Below are 17881 nucleotides of genomic sequence, written 5' to 3' on the forward strand. Positions count from 1 at the left end.
TCTGGAAGGGTACTTAGGGTCAACATAAAAATTTTATGAGGCATCCTGTTTTATCTTATAATCGATGCGAAGTTTACACTCTACTCCACAATGGTATGTTCTAACAAAACATTTCTCCCCCTCTGAGCAAAACCGATGCTCCACATCGTGGCTCTGCTGGGACTTCAATGCCTGACAGGCCACCCTAGTGGGCAGTGCCGCCTTGCAGGACGCTCCACTGTACGCTGGCATTTACAGCCACCTTCCATTTATATCGCAGGTAATATTCACAGCCATCCTGTGAGATGCAGGCTTCCCCATTTTAGAGATGTGAAGACCCAAAGCTCCAGGAGATAAAGCAAGTTGCCTGAGTGGGTGGCAGGCCTGACCATACGTGCCCTCCCCATCCTCTGCCACCTCTCACCACTGAAGTCCCATTATAATCCCCCCCAACCCTTTAATGCTAAAATCCACATGTGATTTCTATGCTTTGGTACCTTACAGCTTTTCCATCCAAAGTTCTAGACGTTACCTCCAGGAATGTCCTAACCCTTGTGCTCCTTCCCTCTTATTAAAGAAAAAAGTCCACACTGCCAACTCCCCTCTTCTTTTTAAAAATAAAAAGCCTGAAACAACACTGTAAGGCCCCAGTTTTTTGGACGCACCACCCTCGATCTCCATTTCCTTCTTCCTGTGACACACACCACGGCCCAGAGGAGGTCAGGGCCCCCCGAGACTCGGAGCTGGTGGGATGGAGAGGCCTTTCTCTCCCGACGGTAAGAACCTGCTGGATTCCCACAGCCCGAGGGCTTTGCTTGTCAGAGATCCCTTCTCCCAGGATCTATTCTAAGGAAGGCATTCGGTATTTGTTTCACGATTGAGCTGCCCAGGAAAGTGATCTGCCAGAGCGAGGACCACTGGAATAAAGGGCCACTCAGCAACCTGGGGTCCCTGCTGCCAGGCCCCTCTCTTCAGGGTGGGGTTACTGGGAGGATAACAGCACAGGATGCCTCTCTCCCAGCCACAGGAAGTACCCCCAAAGATCTCAGAGACTTTATGGTAAGTGGGCCCACAGGTTTGGAATCAGGCAAACCCAGCTTGAAATACCGGCTCCAAGAGGAAGTCACTTGACCTTCTCTGGGCCACACCTTTCTCACCTGCATCCACCTGTGCAGGCTGTTACGCAGGAGAATGAAAGCTAAGCACTTAACATAACGCCTGGGATACCAGCATCACTCCCAACGGTAGACTCCCGGTAAACCCACCACCTTGGAGGGTTCTCCATGGTGTCTGTCGGGTTGCTGGGGCTGACGCAGAACCCCAGACGTGCTCTACAAGCCAACCGACTGCCTGGTCGTGTGGCTGCATGGCCAGAGCCCGTGGCAGGAGAGCACTTTTGCCAAACAACTTATAACTCTGGGACTCAAGTTTGCTCATCTTTAAAATGGAAGGTGAAGAGTTCATAAAAGCTATTATCAAGGGCTGCCCTGAAATCCCCCTGTAACTTCTCCCAGGTGGGGAGGACTTCAAGGTGTGAGCAAGGACGCCAGAGCAGGCGTGGGGAGGAGCGCCGTGGGCAGGGGGCCTCTTCAATCAACGGGCTGTCACTCCTTCCCCAGGTTGGTCAAAACCACAGGCCTGCAGAATGGGCCCAGTTGGGCCCAAAGGCACGGAAGCCACACCGTGGACACCTTCTGCAGAGCAGGACGCCAAGGCCCGGAGTGACCAGGTACAGGGCTGGGGAGCACACACTGAGTTTGTGGCAAGGCCCTGGCTGAAACCTCCGTTCCCAGGCAGGGTTAGGGAGTATCTTACAAGTTTTAGAAACTGTGGTGCTTAGTTCTATTATAATTTGCTCAGTGACCTCTCTTCTTGGGAGAACCATATTTAGCCTATGATTTAGGAGGAAACCCTAGGGCTGTTGGTTCCTGCAATTCTACTCCATGATTTAGCTCTAGTGTTGCAGGAGGGGCTGGGGAAGCCTGCTGGGGGTCGGGCACTGCACTCAGGCCTGAATGGGGTGGTGACAAAGGAGGACCTGGGTGTTGTGTCATCTTCTGTGGCAGCAGCTGCCCTGGGTGGGTGGGGGGTGTCTGTGGGGAGGGGGCAGGGCGAGGCCTCGGGGGCAGGGCATTTGAGGTTCACCAGCCCACGTGGCCTCAGCCTCGGGGTGAACAAGGAGCGTCCAGGTGGCAGCAGAGCAGGAGGCTCAGCTGGCATCGTTGATGGCAGTCCGAGGGCCCCCCAGCAGTCTCTCATGCTCGCCCTCCTCTGCCGGGGGCCGGCCCCTGGACAGGCGGCTCAGTAGCAGGCGGTGCAGCCCATTGTAGAGGGCTGTGCCCGTCAGGAGGATGAGGAAGCCAAGGATCTGCAGCGGGTGGAAGGCCTCCCAGCCCAGCGTCAGGCTCACTGCCCAGATGACAATGGTACGCAGGCTGTCCAGCACCATTCGGGTGGTGGCACTCAGTTCCTTGGTGACACTGATGCCGGCAAAGTTGAAGAAGGCGATGCTGCTGATGTTGCCCAGCAGCGCCAGCGCGATGAGTGGCTGTCGGCCCACCTGGCAGAAGGCGTCCAGCGCGTCCTCCAGCGTCCCGCGAGGGTTTCCACTGAAGGAACCGGCGGGGATGTAGTACATGGGCACCAGCAGCAGGGAGAGGATCACGAAGCCAAAGAGGCCTGCGGGAGTGGAGGGAGCACGTCATGCTCTCCGCTGGGCCCCCAGCCCCGGCAGCGTGCCCCGGCCCACCCAGCCGGGCTCCGCTGACCTCCCAGCCACCCCTCCGAGTCGCCCTCGCACCAGCTCCTTCCTTCCAGCTCCTGGAGCCGTTCTGCTCATTAGGAACTACAACGGCCTACTGAATGGGCTCTGACGGCCCCATTTCCACTTTAATCCGCGTCTTCTGACCGGACCAAGAATAGGAAATACATTTTATATTGTGACCAGTGCACAGACATGTACACACACTTTCACAAAACGACAGCTACCCTTACAATGTACAATGCTCTCTGACACGTTTTAAACTCAATTCCATTCATTGACAAAAGGATTGCTGGCTGCGAGCACGACACTGCTCTCACAAGTGTGGAAAAACAGCTCTCTAGCTCAGCGCTGTTGGTGCGTGACAAGGAGCTGGGCCAGAATGTAAATCAAGGCACTGCTTCACTCAGAAAGTCCTGCTAGGAAAAAAAGTGAGTGGAAGCCATCAGTACGCCTGATGACATAGCTGATTTAGGCGGTTAACATTCTGCCGTAAGCCCTCAGCTCACGGTGCAACAGGCACCACCAGCTCCCCGACAAGCCCGTAGGTCACGCTTCGGTAGCACTGCTCTAATCCGCCCTGCTAGTCCCATAATTTTAAAGCCTCATTTTGACTTACTTCCCTGCTCAGAAACCTTTGGTGGCTCCTCCCTGCCTGTCATTTAAAGTCTAAATCCACTTGCCTGATGTTCCAAGGTTCTCCAAGATATGACCCTGACATATTCAATTCCTGATCATTTCCCCTCCATCAAACCTGTACCTCCGCCAAACTATTCCTCACTGGTTTCCAAACTCACATCCAGCTCCCCATGTCTCCACTCTGCCTGGAGTTCCCTCCTGTCCATTCTTGCTTCCCGAAATTTGTAGCGCAAACGCCACCTTCCCTGGGCCATGACACTCAGATATGCTTGGCAAGTGAAGCGTCACTTGAGTAAAAGCGGGCCGAGCTAAGACGCACTGCCTGCTCCTTTCCTGCTGGTCGGCTCCTCTAGAGCGGGGCTTGCATCTCATTCATCTTCGTCCCTGTCCTCCCTTAGCTCCTGGCTGAGTGCACGGCAGCTGTCAGGGTATTTATCAACACGAACATGGTGAAGGGAGCGAGGAAGGAGGGCGGGAGGCTCGCCCTTCCCAGAGGCCCCAGGCACCTCGCCAGGCGCCCTCACTGCATCCCCTCGACGTGCCGCCCCACAGGGCGCACTCCACCCAGCGCCCTCCTGCCAGCCTGTGTTCACACGCACCCTCAGTGCCGACTGCCCGCAGTGGGTGCACGTTGTGCTTGTAGACAAACTTCTCCTCCAGCACCATCTGGATGGAGACGATGATCTGGGCCATGATGATCAGCAGGTCCCCTGTGGGAAAGGAGGGGCCCAGAGTGAGGCCAGGCTGAGGCAGACATCTCAGCCCACGGAAACCTAAGAGCCCCTGCAGCCCCTTACTCCGCAGGGCACTGTACAGTCCACGAGGTCCGGCCACAACAGGCCCCGCGCCTGACCTCCTGGCCCCTGAAGGGTGAGGCAGGCCACCAGGGAAGGCACTGTCAGCCCCTCTGGGCTAAGGCTCCAGAAAGTCCAGGGGTCCGCCTGGGCCTGAGGGCTGCACAACTGGGGTAAGCAGGTCTTTTGAGAAGCAACAGGCTCTGAGATGGACATTTCTGGTTTAATCCTGCCATGCGTGAGCAGGGTGGCCACTTCACTGTAAAATGGGCTGCAGTGTGTCCTTTCCGGGACCGTGAGGATGAGTGATGACGAGCACAGTGCGAAGCGCTGGTTGCGTGCTTGGTAAGTGCTGTCAACATTCATTCCTTTCCTCTTCCGGATCCTGCAGTCTGTGTGGCTGTAAGTACATTGCAGAACTAGCCCTCTCCTTCCTCGGACCTCCCCGCTCCTCACCCACCTCTCCCTCACGCTGCTTGTCCCCTGCTGGTCTTCCCTACACTCTTCCCATCACCTGGGAAGCAGGTGCATGTCCACATCAGCTGGTGGCCCACGTGCCCTCCCCCAGGGCTTGGCGGACAGCGGAGCTTGTAAAATGCTTTGTCGAGTGACTCTGTGCTGGGCAGCCCCGGGATGCCCACCCCGGCCACACCTGTGATCACTTCGCTGAGCTTGTGCTGACTGTCGTTCCTGCTCAGGAGGTCAGCCAGGCCCACGACCACCAGCCCTGCGATGGTCGCGAGGATACCCAGCCACTGGCTCAGTGCCAGCCTCCGTCCCAGGAAGGTCACCGAAAACAGGCCTGTGAATATGATCACTGCTCCCCGCAGCATCTGGAAGCTGGAAGCACTGGTCATGTTCAGGGCTAGGAGAGGAGAGACACATGACGTTAGCTCCTAAGGGCCCAGCCTGTCTGTTCACTGAGGTGTCCTCAGGGCTGACAGGGCTGGCACGTGGTAAGTACTCAGTAAACCTTGGTTGGGGGCGTGTGTGTAAAGGTCGGTGGGAGGGGGCGGGGGGAGCTGAAGACAAGCTGGGGGTGGCTCTTTCCCAGTAGCTCCCTTGGGCCACAGGCTGCGCTGAGCCCTTGGCAGCCTGGCTTGGCTACTCACCCACATACATGATGCTGGTCGCGGTCATGTCGCAGAGGGCTGGGGGCAGGAAGAGAAGGGGGTTGAAGGGCTGCTGGGGATCCATGCTGGTGTCTGGGTGCCCTGCAGCTCTGCACAGGAGTAGGTAGAAGGCAGCCAGGCAGAAGAGCTCCCCCAGGAACATGCCCACTGCCTGCAGGGACAGAAACGGGACTTCAGAGCTGGAAGGAAGACCACCTATAACAAGGGTTTTTGTTTTTTATTTTGGCCGTGCTGCACAGCTTGTGGGATCTTAGCTCCCCGACCAGGGATCAAATCTGTGCCCTCGGCAGTGAAAGCATGGAGTCCTAACCACTGGACCGCCAGGGAATTCTCTGTAACAAAATTTTTTAAACATAACCTTTCTTAACGCAAGAGTTTACCTATAACCCCAACATGTAAGAGAGACAAAAGCAGACCTGCTCTGTGTGGGAGGCCAGAGCCTGCCTCCTAGATCTACCCCTAAGCTCTTCAAACACCTCGACGGAAACTCTAAGGCCATGTAGAGCCTGATCTGAAAACCCACCAATCTAGACCAATCCCTGGTCATGTTCCAATGGAGAAACTGAGGCCCCGAGAGGCTTGAGAACTTATATAAGGTACCTTCCATTGATGGTGTCTGCCCCGCCCCAGTGGGGTCTGGGCTCCCCGCGGTTGGGGAGCATGTTTTACGACAGGGCTGGATTGTTCCAAATGTGTCCTGACTTGGCCATGGTGAGGGCTGGCCTCAAGGAGTCCGGGGCATGAGCGCTCACCAGGACTTGTGCAGGCTTCCTACAGGGGACTGTGCCTTCTGCCCGCTTCCAGGGGCACCTCACACCCTGGCCTCTGTTCTGGGAGGGAGAGAGAAGCAACTGGCTCTCCTGAGAGCAAGGGAGGACTCCCCCAACCCAGGTTAGCAAACAGCATGGCCTCGTGGGGGCCCCTGACCTGAGGCCTGGGAGACGGAGATGGGCGAGGACAGGCACAGATACCTGGAGGAAGGGATGCTGGAAGCTGTGCTCCTGGCTCCCTCCGCAGCCTGGGGCCACGAAGTTGTCCGCCCACCTGCAGCAGACAGAGAGAAGGTCAAACCCTGCAGTGTGGCAGCGCGCTCTCCCACCCGGTCCTGGGGCCTGCAGAGAGCTCACACCTCCTGGCCAGACTTAGCGGACTCGGCCCAGAGCGGGGCTCCCTCTCGGAGGGACCAGTCTCCACGGCAAGGATTCCCCTGGGATGGCAGACAGAACGCGGGGGCCTGGGACCCTTTAGCTGAAATTTCATGAACCTCTAACAGAAATTTAGCATTTCCTCCATTTATGAGTGTAGTATTGCAGTACCTGCGACTTTGTCACACACGGAAATCACAGCTCTTCTCATTATCACATTTGAGTCACTGCAGATACTGTGAAGTATTATTTACACTCATCACTGCTCCAAAATTACAGTAATTAGACCCACTGCTTACTATTTCATGTGTTAAGAAGCGCATGCACACATGTACGTTACTATTTCACAAACTGGCTTGTTTAATGTCTTGATAACTTTATTTCAATACAATTAGCTTTTTCTGTAATCCTTGGTCTTTTATTTGCACGTTTTAAAACACTACTCTAGGCTTCACCAGACTATCAAAGGGACCCATATCAAGAGTCCCTGGTCTACAAGGTCACGTGGGCCCTGGGAAATGGCCACCTGACACAGACCACCCGGTCACCTTCCCATAACCTGAAGGATCTGGAGGGTTTTCTCTAGCACTGGCTCGGAAGCCAGTGGCAAGTACGTGGCGCTTGTGGAGTGGGTGCCAGCCAGCACCCCGGCAGATGGGCCTCACTGATTATGGCATGCTCCCCGCCAAGCCCAGAGTCCGTCACGGCACAGCGCTCTGGGCAGCTACCGCCAACCATTTTGCACCTACCAACATCTGTCGCTAAAACTTCTGCCTCTGAATTTCACTTTCGCTGGCCTTAGTTATGTCCCTGGGAATCTAATCTCTCTTTCATTGGAAAGCCCTTCATATATATGGAGCCTTCCCCACCTTCTGAACTTCTCCTGGTTAAGCAGCCCCGGCCCTTGCTAACCTTTCACTGCCCTGGCTGGTCCCCACCTTCGGAATCTTCTCCTGGTTAAGCAGCCCCGGCCCTTGCTAACCTTTCACTCCCCTGGCTGCTGACTTCAGGAAGCACTCTGGTGGGCCCAGGCCCAGAGCCAAGGGCACGTGATCCGGCCCAGACTGAGTCGGGCAACGGGGCGGCCCCGCCCACGTGTTGGACACCCTGGTTAGCTGACCTGGCTTGGACTGCACGCGCCACATCACACTGCTGTCGCAAGTCAACGCAGACCCAGGGCCGCTTGCAGTGGGCCACTGACCTGCCCCCGCTGCAGCAACCCCACTCGTAGGCGGTGGCGGTCCCTAAAGTGTAAGACTCGGGACTTCTTCTTAAATGTCCTTCCTTACAATGTCTGTCCAGAGCAGCTACGTGGCGGGCCCCACCCCATCTGCTGGCTCCTCTGTGCACAAGCTCAGCTCCCAGAGCGCAGGGAAGCCTTCTGCTTCCTGTGCCCCAAGCAGGGGCCACTGCTCATGCCAAGCGGTGCAGGTCTGGGTTTGACAAAGATCCTGTGCAGGCGGGGCTTCTCTGTGCCTGAGTCTGAGGAGGGGAACAGGGAGCTCTTTCCCACAGCCCGGGGCAAGTGGGCAGGCGGTGGGAAGGGCGGGCTGAGCGCTGGTGGTAGCACAGAGCTGGAGGGAGAGAGATCACGTCTACAAAGAGATCTGAACACTTCCCAGGGCAAGTGAGCAGAACAGGACTATGGCAAACTTATCTCAAGGTAGGAGACCCCACCCACTCCCACAGTGAGGAGGGAAGGTAGGAGGGCTTCTGGTGCTTGGGAATGGTGGAGGTCAAATGAGAGCTGATGGGCAGCTAGAAGTTCTGATATGCCTGGTTGGGAAGGCAGAGGAAATCTGGGTCAGGGGATCAGGCTGGAACCAGACCCAGTAGCAGAGGGGCAAAGATAATCCCCATCAATGACAGAAACCACCTGTTCTCTGGGGTCTCATTTCTGCCCGATCTGCTGTAGATTGCGACTCTGGGATCCCCAGGCAGGGCAGGACAGGACAGGACGTGGGATGTGGGTGTGGGACACATACCACCTGTATGGCTCACCCAGCTTGGCCTGCTCTCCAGCCAGACTCACTTTCACAGACAGAGCCCTCTGGGAGGGGCTGGGTGAGGCAGCCGAGCAAAAGAGAGAAGCGAAGGAGAGCAGAGGTCAAGCTTTACCAAGGGCGCAGAAACACCTGCCCTGGAGCGAGTGAGCAGGTCAGAGAGAGAGTTCCCAGGGCTCCTCCAGGAGGGACAAGGGAGGTCCTGCCAAGTTCATGGTCAACCAGAAGCCTAGGGCAAGGGCTGGTATGGAAGCCCCTTCCCCATCCTGGGGCCACATCCAGAGCACAGACTGGCAGGCTCAAGACCCCTGATGTAGCAGTGGGGCCACCTCCTGAACTCCCCCTGGGCTACTGCCTGTGCACCTTACAGTCATGACAACTCATATCTGCATCACTTTCTGATTCCATAGTCCTTGTCACTTGAGAGGCTGTGAGCTCAGCATCCAGCAACCTCCACAGCTTTCAATCCCCTGCTCCTGGCACATTATTATACAGAAGTTCAAACATTTTTTTTTGTTGTTGAATGAGTGGGACTTCCAGACACCGCTAGACAAATAGGCAGGTACTATAGTCCAAAGGCAATGTATCCATGACTGCTAATTTGCCATCCGGTCTGAGGCGTCCCCTGCTGGTGGGACCAGCGGGACCTGCCCTTCCCCAGGGAGGGGCACTGCAAGGGGAGCAGGCTGTAGGGCTGGTGCTAAGCCTCCTCCCCTCCCCCTGCGCTGTCTGCTTCCTCCAAGGGGTGGGTCTGCCTGAACAGGCAGGGCTGGCAGGTTCCCAGCAGGGGAAATGGAATCTTTTTGTATCTGAGTGCCTGGGGCAGGTTTACACCCCAAGGGTTTGGGTGTCAGGACAGGCTGCCTGCCCTGCCCAGACTCTTGGCCAGGCAGGAGTTCAGGCCTGCAGTCACTTTGGGGTAGAGTCAGGCTTCTCATCTTGGCCCTGGGAAAGGTCTGCCTCACTGTGCAGTCACAGCAGGACCCCAGGTAGCACAGGACAAGAGCCAAAAGCCAGACCCGGTTCATCTGGGGGAGAAAGCAATCACTCCCCAGTGGGACAGCACTTATCTCTTTGCAAAACGCTTCACTAACGTGTGTTTACGAATGCACCACTCACTGTGTACCGACCTTGTCCCAGGCCTGTGCTTCTCCCTGAGGAGCCTGAACACTTCATGCGGGCTGTGTGGTTTAGGCCTCACAACAACGGTCCGCATTTTACAGGCAGGGACTTCAGACCTTGGGGTGGAGAGGGCCGTGTTCAGGCTCATACAGTTAACAGTGGGCGGATCTAGGGCCGAACCCATCTGCTTGCACTTATTTTCAGAAAAGGCAGCAGGGTACATGGAAAGGCCAGACTTCTGACTCTCACAGGTTGGATGAGTTATAGATTTCTCACCTATAAGTCGGGGATAATAATGCCAACACTGATGAATTGGCAAAAGTAATAAGACATATAAGACCTGGCATATGGCAGGGGGTCACTCAAGTCCTTTGCTGCCCCTCTTCTCCCTCCCTCTCCTCTGCTGAGCAGGAACCACTTCCCCTTGTGTTGGGTGGGTGTGGCCCCAGCTCTGCTCCAGCCTGAAAGCTTCCGGGGAGAGTATCCATCCTCTGGGACCCAGCCTGCAGGCTGACGCAGAGGCGCCCGGAGGGCCACAAAGTGCCGAAAGGAGAACAAACTCAGCCATCATCTCGGGAAGCTCCTGGTTTGAGAGACGAGAAACCCAGGGACCAGACAGGGCTTGAGGGACACAGGGAAGCGCTAGTACCCAGGAGCACCACCCCCTGTTCAGTGCTCCTTCCTCAACACCCATCACCTTCTTACTCAGGATTCTTCCCACCCCCCCCCCCCCCGGCTGAGGCGGGGAAAAGGTCAGCCCTGCACATGGGCCCTCCATTCTCTCTGGACACTATATCCTGGGGAAAGCCGTGGTCTCTAGGGCAGGAGGTCTTGGGGACCCACATGAGGAAGCGCCCTGCACTGGCAGAGGTGGGCTTCCTTTAGAGTTCCCTGGGCCTTGGAGGGCTCCGGGTGGGCTACCCTTACTAGGGGCGAGTCACTCTGGCGTGGCCTTGCTCAGTAAGCTCAAAGCTCAGCGTGGGACCAGGGGTGGCGGTCAGAAGCTGAGGAAGTGGTTGATGCGGCTGCCTTGGGCCGATTGGCTGTGTGTCCATATTCCCCACAGAATCTATGCCATTTCCGCTCTCATCCTGGGCCTGTTAAGCCCAGTGAGTCAGCTTCTTTCTCTGGCTTGGGATCTTCAGAAGGGCCCCAGGGCTTCTCCACTCTCCAGGGGTGTCACAGCAGGTGGCCCTGGCTCACGTGGTGATAAATGATGACAGCCCTCCCTCTCTTAAGTATTAGGTAACTCTCCTCAGTAGATCTTACAAGGAGTCTGGGAAGAAGGTGGGGCAGGGATTATCACGCCCACTTTATAGATGAAACAGAGGCTTGGAGAGGCCCAGTGACTCATCTAATCTCATAGCTTCCAAGCCTCATGCTCTTTTCGCTGCTACAGTGCCCTGCTGGTTTAAGGCTTTCTCCAGCTGGCCTGAACCCCTCTGAAGCAATTATCCCGTGCCCACTTTGGGAACCTATGGGTGGGGGAGGGGCAGCGGCCAAGGCAAAAGTTAGAGCTGGCGCAGGAAGGACAGTGAGCGTCCTCCCCTAAAAGAGGCCCAGTGATCGCAGGCCTCCTGCCACCTTCCTGCAGGCTCCCCGGACCCAGTGGGCCTGACTGCTGGAGAAATGACCCCCGTGGCCCCTTCGTGGCTAGGTGGGCTGCACAGCCTGCAGAAGTTTGGGAGGGGATGTGAGCCTTCCTGAGTGGGCGTCTACTTGACCCTGGCTCTTTACGTGCAGAACCCCAGCTGGATTCAGGAGGGCGGGGCTCCGAAACGTGCACTGGTTCAGGCAGACAGCCCCACGCGGTACCAGAGGAAGGCAGATGCTTGGTCTCCGGGAAGTGCGTCAGCAGAAGCCTGGTGAGGGGGAGAAAGCAGGCACAGAAAGGAGAAGGGAGGGACCTTCTGCCCACACCAGGGACGAGGCTACAGGGCCAGCCTGACCCGCGACTTTCCCTCCGGCGGGTGGGTGATCCCCAGCCCCAGCCCAGCCCAGCCCGGCCAGGCCGGCTCCCTGCAGCGCACCCAATCCTGCTGAGTGGGCAGTGACCTCCTGCAGCGGACAGCTGACCTGTGATCCCCGCACAGGAGCAGCACGTGCTCACGCCCACTTCCTCATCCACTGTCTCCAGTCCGCCCAAGCAGCCGGGGAGGGAAACATTATGCTCACTTTACAGGCCAAGAAACTGCAAGAGGCTACTAGAGACTCTAACCCTGAACCCTGAGGGATCTCTGGGATGGACACTTCAGATGCTTGTCACCCAGTCCCAGAGGGAAGGCACCCGACGGCAGGGAGAGGAGATGCCACTTATAGGATTACAACTTCCATGGGCACATGCTTGTCTGTTCTTGCCTGCAGAGATATAAGAGGAAACCCCCAAGGAAGAGGGAGTTTTGGGTACTGTAGCTGTAGAAGACCAGCACTGGACCCAAATCCTGAGACCTAGGTTCTAGACACCAACCAGCTGAGTCACACACACACGAAACTTTTCTTGGGACCTTGACTGTAAACTGTGGGGATGGGAATGGATAATTTCTATGTTTCTAACAACTTTAAATGCCCCTAAGGATGACTAGAGAAGTCCCCAGCCTCACCCATAGTGGAGGTTAAGAGCATGGATTCTAGAGCCAGACTACTTAGGCTCAAATATAAACTTTGCCACTTAATAGCTGAGCTGAACTTGGGTAAGCAAGCCCCTCTTTCCAGAACCTCAGTTTCCTTATCCAGGGACAAGGAATTTATCTACCTCATAGGGTGGTTATGAGAATTCATTAACTTAACTCATGAAAGGCAGCCAGGGCAGGACGTGGCACGTGGAGCTCTCTGTGTATTAACTGGTTAGCACTTGCTGTGGTCACATTCTCGTCTGTCTGTCCCTGCCAGAAACTTCAGGTCAGAGTGTGATTTCAAATCAGTAATCTCTATCAGGATGTACACAGCTGCTCTCCCACGTTCTTCCTCTGAGAGCGTCCTTCTCACAGTCTGGTCTTAGAACACTGTTTAGGGTCCAATACTGGGGCCCATCACAGGTAGGGAGGCTCCTAAGAGGCCCCACATCAGGCCACAGGGCAGGGGACAGGACCAAAGGTTGGGATCACACCTGGGCACCTCTTTCTGGCCTCTCAGGCAGCCTCCAAGGGCAAGGCGTCCTGGGGCTGAGGATCCCCTGGCTTCTTACCTGACCGGTCTGGAGCTTTTTCTGGAAGGAGCTGAGTCAGCACAGTTTACCTCAGTAGGTAACTCAGCTCTCCTTCTGGACAGCGGCCCTGGCAGACCACAGCCACCCTATAAGCACCAGACTGAGGCCTTGGCTTGTGGGACGGATGGACAGATGACTTGCTCTGCTGCAGTCAGATCCTGAGATGGGAGCCCTCAGATTGAGTTTCCTTTATAGCTAAGGGCTCAGCAAAAGGAGTACCCTTCAGGAGGCCTCAGGGCCCGGGAGCCCAGCACAAGACACAGACACAGCCGGCCAGAGCCCAACCAGAGAGATAGGTGGGCCTTACCCAGAGGTCCACCTCCTGTGGAGAAGGGAGGACACCGTGATTGCCAAGCGTGTACACATCTGTCTCCTCTGCTGCAGATTCTAAGCATCTCAAAGCCTGGGACCTTCTCTCGGTCACTTCTGTCTCCTTCCCTAGGTCTAGGCAGTGCCTCACACACTGTAAGGACCTTATATATGCCTGATGAATCGAACAGGGTACTTCTCTCCCAGACCTCTCTTCTGGGGCATTTCTCACGTCACTGATGGAGTACGTTGGGAAGAAACACCCTCAAAAACGAATAAGATACAACTATCCCCACCACCCTCAGGGGGCCTGGAGCGCAGCCCAGAGGGTGACTGGGGTGACTCCCCTTCGCTCTGGAGCCTGGCAGGGCTCAGGTGGAAGGGAGGTCTGACTGGGAGAGGGTCACTGTCTACTGTCCTCCACGTGCACCACACCCTCTTACATCAGAGCTGAACTGCCCCCCTGCCTGGGTTAATGCCACTTCTGTTCCCCCAGGCAGAAGCCCAGGAGTGATTATTGGATCCTGTGGGTCAGGCCCGTGGCTTCACTCTGCACCTGGTCTCTCCCACCTGACCCTTCCCTTCCCACCTCACTGCCACCTCCCAGTTCCCCTTATCTGCTACGCAGCAGCCTTGGCGTGATCTTCCCTGCAGCCAGCTACTTTGCACCTTGACCACCAAGTTCATCGCATCACTTTTAACATGTCACTCCCCATCTCAAAAGCCCCTCTTTGATTATGGGATAAAATCCAGCCTGGGCATTTGGTGCTAGTTACAATCCACCTGGATCTGGCCTTGCTGTTCCTGCCTCGATGTCCCCACCACATGTAGAAATCCTACCAAAGCTTCGAGGCCCAGCTGTAACCCTTCCTCCAAGAGAGGCCCATGGGGCACCCCCTTCTCTGTCATCGCAGCCCTCCACGCTCACTGGTCACTCGGTCCGCATGACGTTTATGGTAGCCCTCCCTGGCCCACAGCTCCTGGAGGGCGGGGCCCCCGATGCCAGCTTGGAAGGGGCAGGGGAGAGAAACTCCCTCCCGTTTAAAGATGAGGAAACTGAGGCGCTGAGTTAGAAAGTGACTCGCTGGAGTCAAGCACACATCGAATCAAAGCCGGGGCTCGGATCCTCCAGCCGGGGACACGGCCCTGCCCCGCATTTCCCTGGGCCTCGTACCCCTTGGGTGGTCCATAAACCGCATGAACGGATCAGAGCAACTGAGCTGGCTGGTGAAGTCAGGAAAGGAGAGCCGCGAAGGGAGGGCGCGGAGTCCCCTCCCCTCCCGGCCAGGCCCGGACTCACTTTGCCGAGAGCGTGTTGATGGAGCCGGTGACGAGCATGAGCCCGGCCAGGAACAGCTGGTACTTGGTCCAGGCCATGGCGGCCGATGCCGGGAGCGCGAAACAGGAGCGCGACCTCCGCGCTCGCTGGAGGTAGTAGCCCCCAATCTGGTCACCCCGGGGTCTGGGGGCGAGTGCTTCCGGGCCGGGAGTCACATGACCTGAAAGATCCCGCCCCGTGCCTGCTCACTCCGCCCCCAGGGAGGGCGCGGGAGGGGCGGGGCGGGCGTCTGCGCTCTCCAGAGCCGGAGCTGGGGGCGCTGGTCCTCACAGAGTGACAGTGTCAAGTCACGGGCCCAGGTCTCCCCCCCTGCAAAAGGGGCTGATGGGACGAGGAACTGAGAATGCATCGTGGATATTAGAGCGTTCTGTAAACCCTTTAGAGAGATTGAGCTGAACAATGTCAGAGGCAAACCACGAAGTAGAAACGTCCAGCGTGGGAATCTCCTCTCTACTGGATACCCAGGGAACTCCCAGGAGGCCTGAGACGTGTCCCTAGAGATCCCAACCCGCGGTGTTGCTCACATCTTACAGAAAAGTGGCGTAAGAATCTAGTTCCTGCTCCTTGGGAGTTTGTTTTACAGCAAAAGAAACTAAGAAAAGCCGGGCTTCCCTGGTGGCGCAATGGTTAAGAATCCGCCCGCCAATGCAGGAGACACGGGTTCGAGCCCCGGTCCGGGAAGATCGCACATGCCGCGGAGCAACTAAGCTTGTGCACCACAACTACTGAGCCTGCGCTCTAGAGCCTGCGAGCCACAACTACTGAGCCCGTGTGCCACAACTACTGAAGCCCGCGTGGCTAGAGCCCGTGCACTGCAACAAGAGAAGCCACAACAAAGAGTAGCCCCTGCTCGCCGCATCCAGAGAAAAGCCCGCGTGCAGCAACGAAGACACAACACAGCCAAAAATAAAATAAATAAAATTAATAAAATTAAAAAAAAAAAGCCAAGTATTTGCTTGTGATCAACGCTGGTGAGTGACGGAGTGGGGGTTTGATTGCACATTCTTCAGTCTCCGCCAAATCCGTGCCTTCCGCTCAGCGCCTCCACCAATCTCACCCCGTTGCTCCTTTCTGCATTCCCCGGATGCTGCTCAGAGCATGGAAGGCAGGAAGACCTCGGTTTGTGCGCAGAGGCTCCCAGCTTTTAAAATCCTGCTCCTAGTTTTCAGCCCCCAGCTGCCCTCTGTCCTCATCTCCAGGCCTGTGTCTGCACGCCATGCCATGCCCGGTCACAGCACAGGCTGGAGCACAAGGCCTTCAAGGATCTGCTTCAGACCCAGTGAGCACATTTCCCCGTTATTGCAGATCTTGCTGCTGGAGGTGCAGGGGGTAGGGCCTGCCTGCCACCTCCTCCTGCTTGCCCTAAGACCGCCTTGACCTTATGAAAATGACCAGTGTTGAATCAAAAAACTCTCAAGGGGCTGGACCAGGAAGACCTGACAGAGAAGGTGTAGAAGGGAGGTTCTGGACAAAAGTAGGATAGAAGGGGAAGGGCTATCCCAGAAGAGGCAATGGCAGTGCGATGGCACCGAGGTATGAGCGGGTGTGGAGTGCGTCTGGGAGCCGCAGACCATCCGGGAACTTTCCTACACTGTAGTCTGTTCTTTTCAGTCAGTGGGGGAGTTGAGAGATGCAGAAAGGTTTCTTCTGAGCTTCTTGTCTTCAACACCACTAGTTTCATGTAGAGGAATTACTTCAGTTATCCAAAAATATTGACTTAGACGTTGAGGCCTGTAGAGATGAATGAAACACAGCTTCTGTCCCAAGGGGTAGACCAGCTCGGTCCACAGCAGCTGCGTAGCCCCATCCCTGTCGGAGCCAGTTCCTACAGCACAGTGACACACTCAGCGGGGCTCCGAACTGTTTTCCCCACGTGTCCAAGCCAAGGACACTGTCTTGAAATAAACATTACCAATGATTAGTGGTGTCACCTGCCTGACATGATGTCACAGTCTTTGTGTGTCTCCATAGCCACATCATAAAATGAAGTTTAGTTTTATCATGATGTTCTGACCATTCATCCAACTGCTATCTTTGGAGCCCAGGAGACAGAAGGATTTATTGGCAAATACACACGGAGTCCACTAAATGCCAGGCCTAGAGCCAGGTATGGACCCCCAAAGCCAAGCAGGACAAGGTCTCTGCCCTCAAGGAGTTCGGGATTTTATGGAGGAGAGGAGTGAGCTCACCGGTAACCATGCGGCAGCAAGAGGATGTGTTAGAGGCAGAGGGAGTTGGGAAAGGGACAGATTCCTCAAGAGGGGTGGGAGTAAGGGCATGACAGTGACAATCAGAGCTGTCCTGGATCAGCCACCCCATCTGTGCCCACCTGTGGAGAAGGCGGTTGCTCCAGGCAGAGACAACCCTGCTGGACGCACGGGAGGTGGTGGCAGCCCCCGCATTGGGGAGTGACCTACACCGAGGTTCCAGGTGTCTGCCTGCCTGGCTAGACTACACTTTGCAGGTGAAAAGTAAGGTTGACATTAGTGTCCCCAGGTAGCAGCAAGGCATGGGGCCTCAGGAGATTGGAATTCTGAGAAAAGCCGAGAGGAAACAGGGTGGATGTTGTAGACAAAGAATGTCACTTGCCAATTCAGTAAGCAAAGGATGATGGTCATAAAGCCCTCAGCCACTGCAGCCCCCCAATAGTGCGCCCTGAGGGGATTCAGGATGGAGAAAGCAGGATAGGTAGTTAAGGTGCATATCAAAGGACTAATTTTAACAAGTCCAGATTCTTGCATTGCCCCATACAAAGTAAGCGCTAAAATCATTACCTTGAGATGTCTGTGTGTGTGTTTGTGTGTGTGTGTGCCTGTGCGTGCGTGTGCGTGTGTGTGTGTGTGTGTGTGTGTGTGTGTGTGTGTGTGTGTGATTAGCAGTAATCTTTTGATGTTCAACCACAGGGTTTTTTTTCCAGCAAAAACTCCTCTATATCCCGGCCCCTCCCGTACCTCTTCGGAACAATTCCTCAGAGCTATCTGAGAAGCTGATTCCGGGCTATAGTCCTCAGTAAGATCATCGAATAAAACATAACTCAGTTTTTAGGTTTTGTGTGTTTTTTTTTTTTCAGTCGACAGCATGTTCATACACTGGCTTTGCTTTTATTTTTTAAATTGTTATTTGATGAAATTCAGGGGAAGAGCTTAAGGTGTATTTTGGATACAAATTTGCCTCATAATTTTGGAAGTGCTGATTTCCTGGGCTACATAACATGCTCCCAAACATATGTTGTTAATATGTTGTACTTGGCCTGGATCTCTGCCCTTCTAAATTTCTGGGGAGATCTGGTGTCGTTGAGGATGCTGCCCAGGGAAGCCACTGAAGACTTTGGTGGCTGGGGACAGCGGAGACAATGGGTAAGGTGAAGTGGGGCAGGGAGATCTGGGGGCCTCCGGGGCCTCCTCTCTTCCTCTCCGAACCTTTACAAAGTCAAAGGTGGGCCAGCCTTCTTT

At 55.7% G+C, this 17881-nt stretch overlaps 1 protein-coding gene across 7 annotated transcripts; it reads right to left on the minus strand.

Annotated features, from left to right (window-relative positions):
* SLC35F6 (solute carrier family 35 member F6) lies at positions 1–14576 on the minus strand. Of its 7 annotated transcripts, none has more exons than XM_060169868.1 (7): positions 14391–14575; positions 6278–6350; positions 6059–6136; positions 5286–5457; positions 4826–5038; positions 3979–4089; positions 1–2658 (listed from the first exon to the last, which is right to left on the minus strand). In XM_060169868.1, the coding sequence occupies exons 1-7, from the start codon at positions 14465–14467 to the stop codon at positions 2189–2191; spliced, it is 1194 nt and encodes a 397-aa protein (XP_060025851.1). In that variant the 5' UTR covers positions 14468–14575; the 3' UTR covers positions 1–2188. The 7 variants fall into 7 exon arrangements, with proteins under 7 accessions (XP_060025851.1, XP_060025849.1, XP_060025848.1 ...); XM_060169866.1 differs by having other exon boundaries at positions 6059–6131; positions 6234–6350; XM_060169865.1 differs by lacking the exon at positions 6059–6136 and having other exon boundaries at positions 4688–5038; positions 14391–14576.
* Positions 14577–17881: the final 3305 nt, after the last annotated feature.

The sequence above is a fragment of the Lagenorhynchus albirostris genome, chromosome 13 (assembly GCF_949774975.1).
Source record: "Lagenorhynchus albirostris chromosome 13, mLagAlb1.1, whole genome shotgun sequence".
Lineage (NCBI taxonomy): Eukaryota > Metazoa > Chordata > Mammalia > Artiodactyla > Delphinidae > Lagenorhynchus > Lagenorhynchus albirostris.

Bases quoted from the DNA above. Each gene is read 5' to 3' on its own strand.
- SLC35F6 (XM_060169865.1), bottom strand. From the start codon at position 14,467: ATGGCCTGGACCAAGTACCAGCTGTTCCTGGCCGGGCTCATGCTCGTC. The intron at 6,351-14,390 runs GTGAGTCCGGGC...TGTCTGCTGCAG, and splicing joins ATCAACACGCTCTCGGCAAA to GTGGGCGGACAACTTCGTGG. The intron at 4,090-4,687 runs GTGATGGGAAGA...CCTTTCCCACAG, and splicing joins GACATGCACCTGCTTCCCAG to GGGACCTGCTGATCATCATG.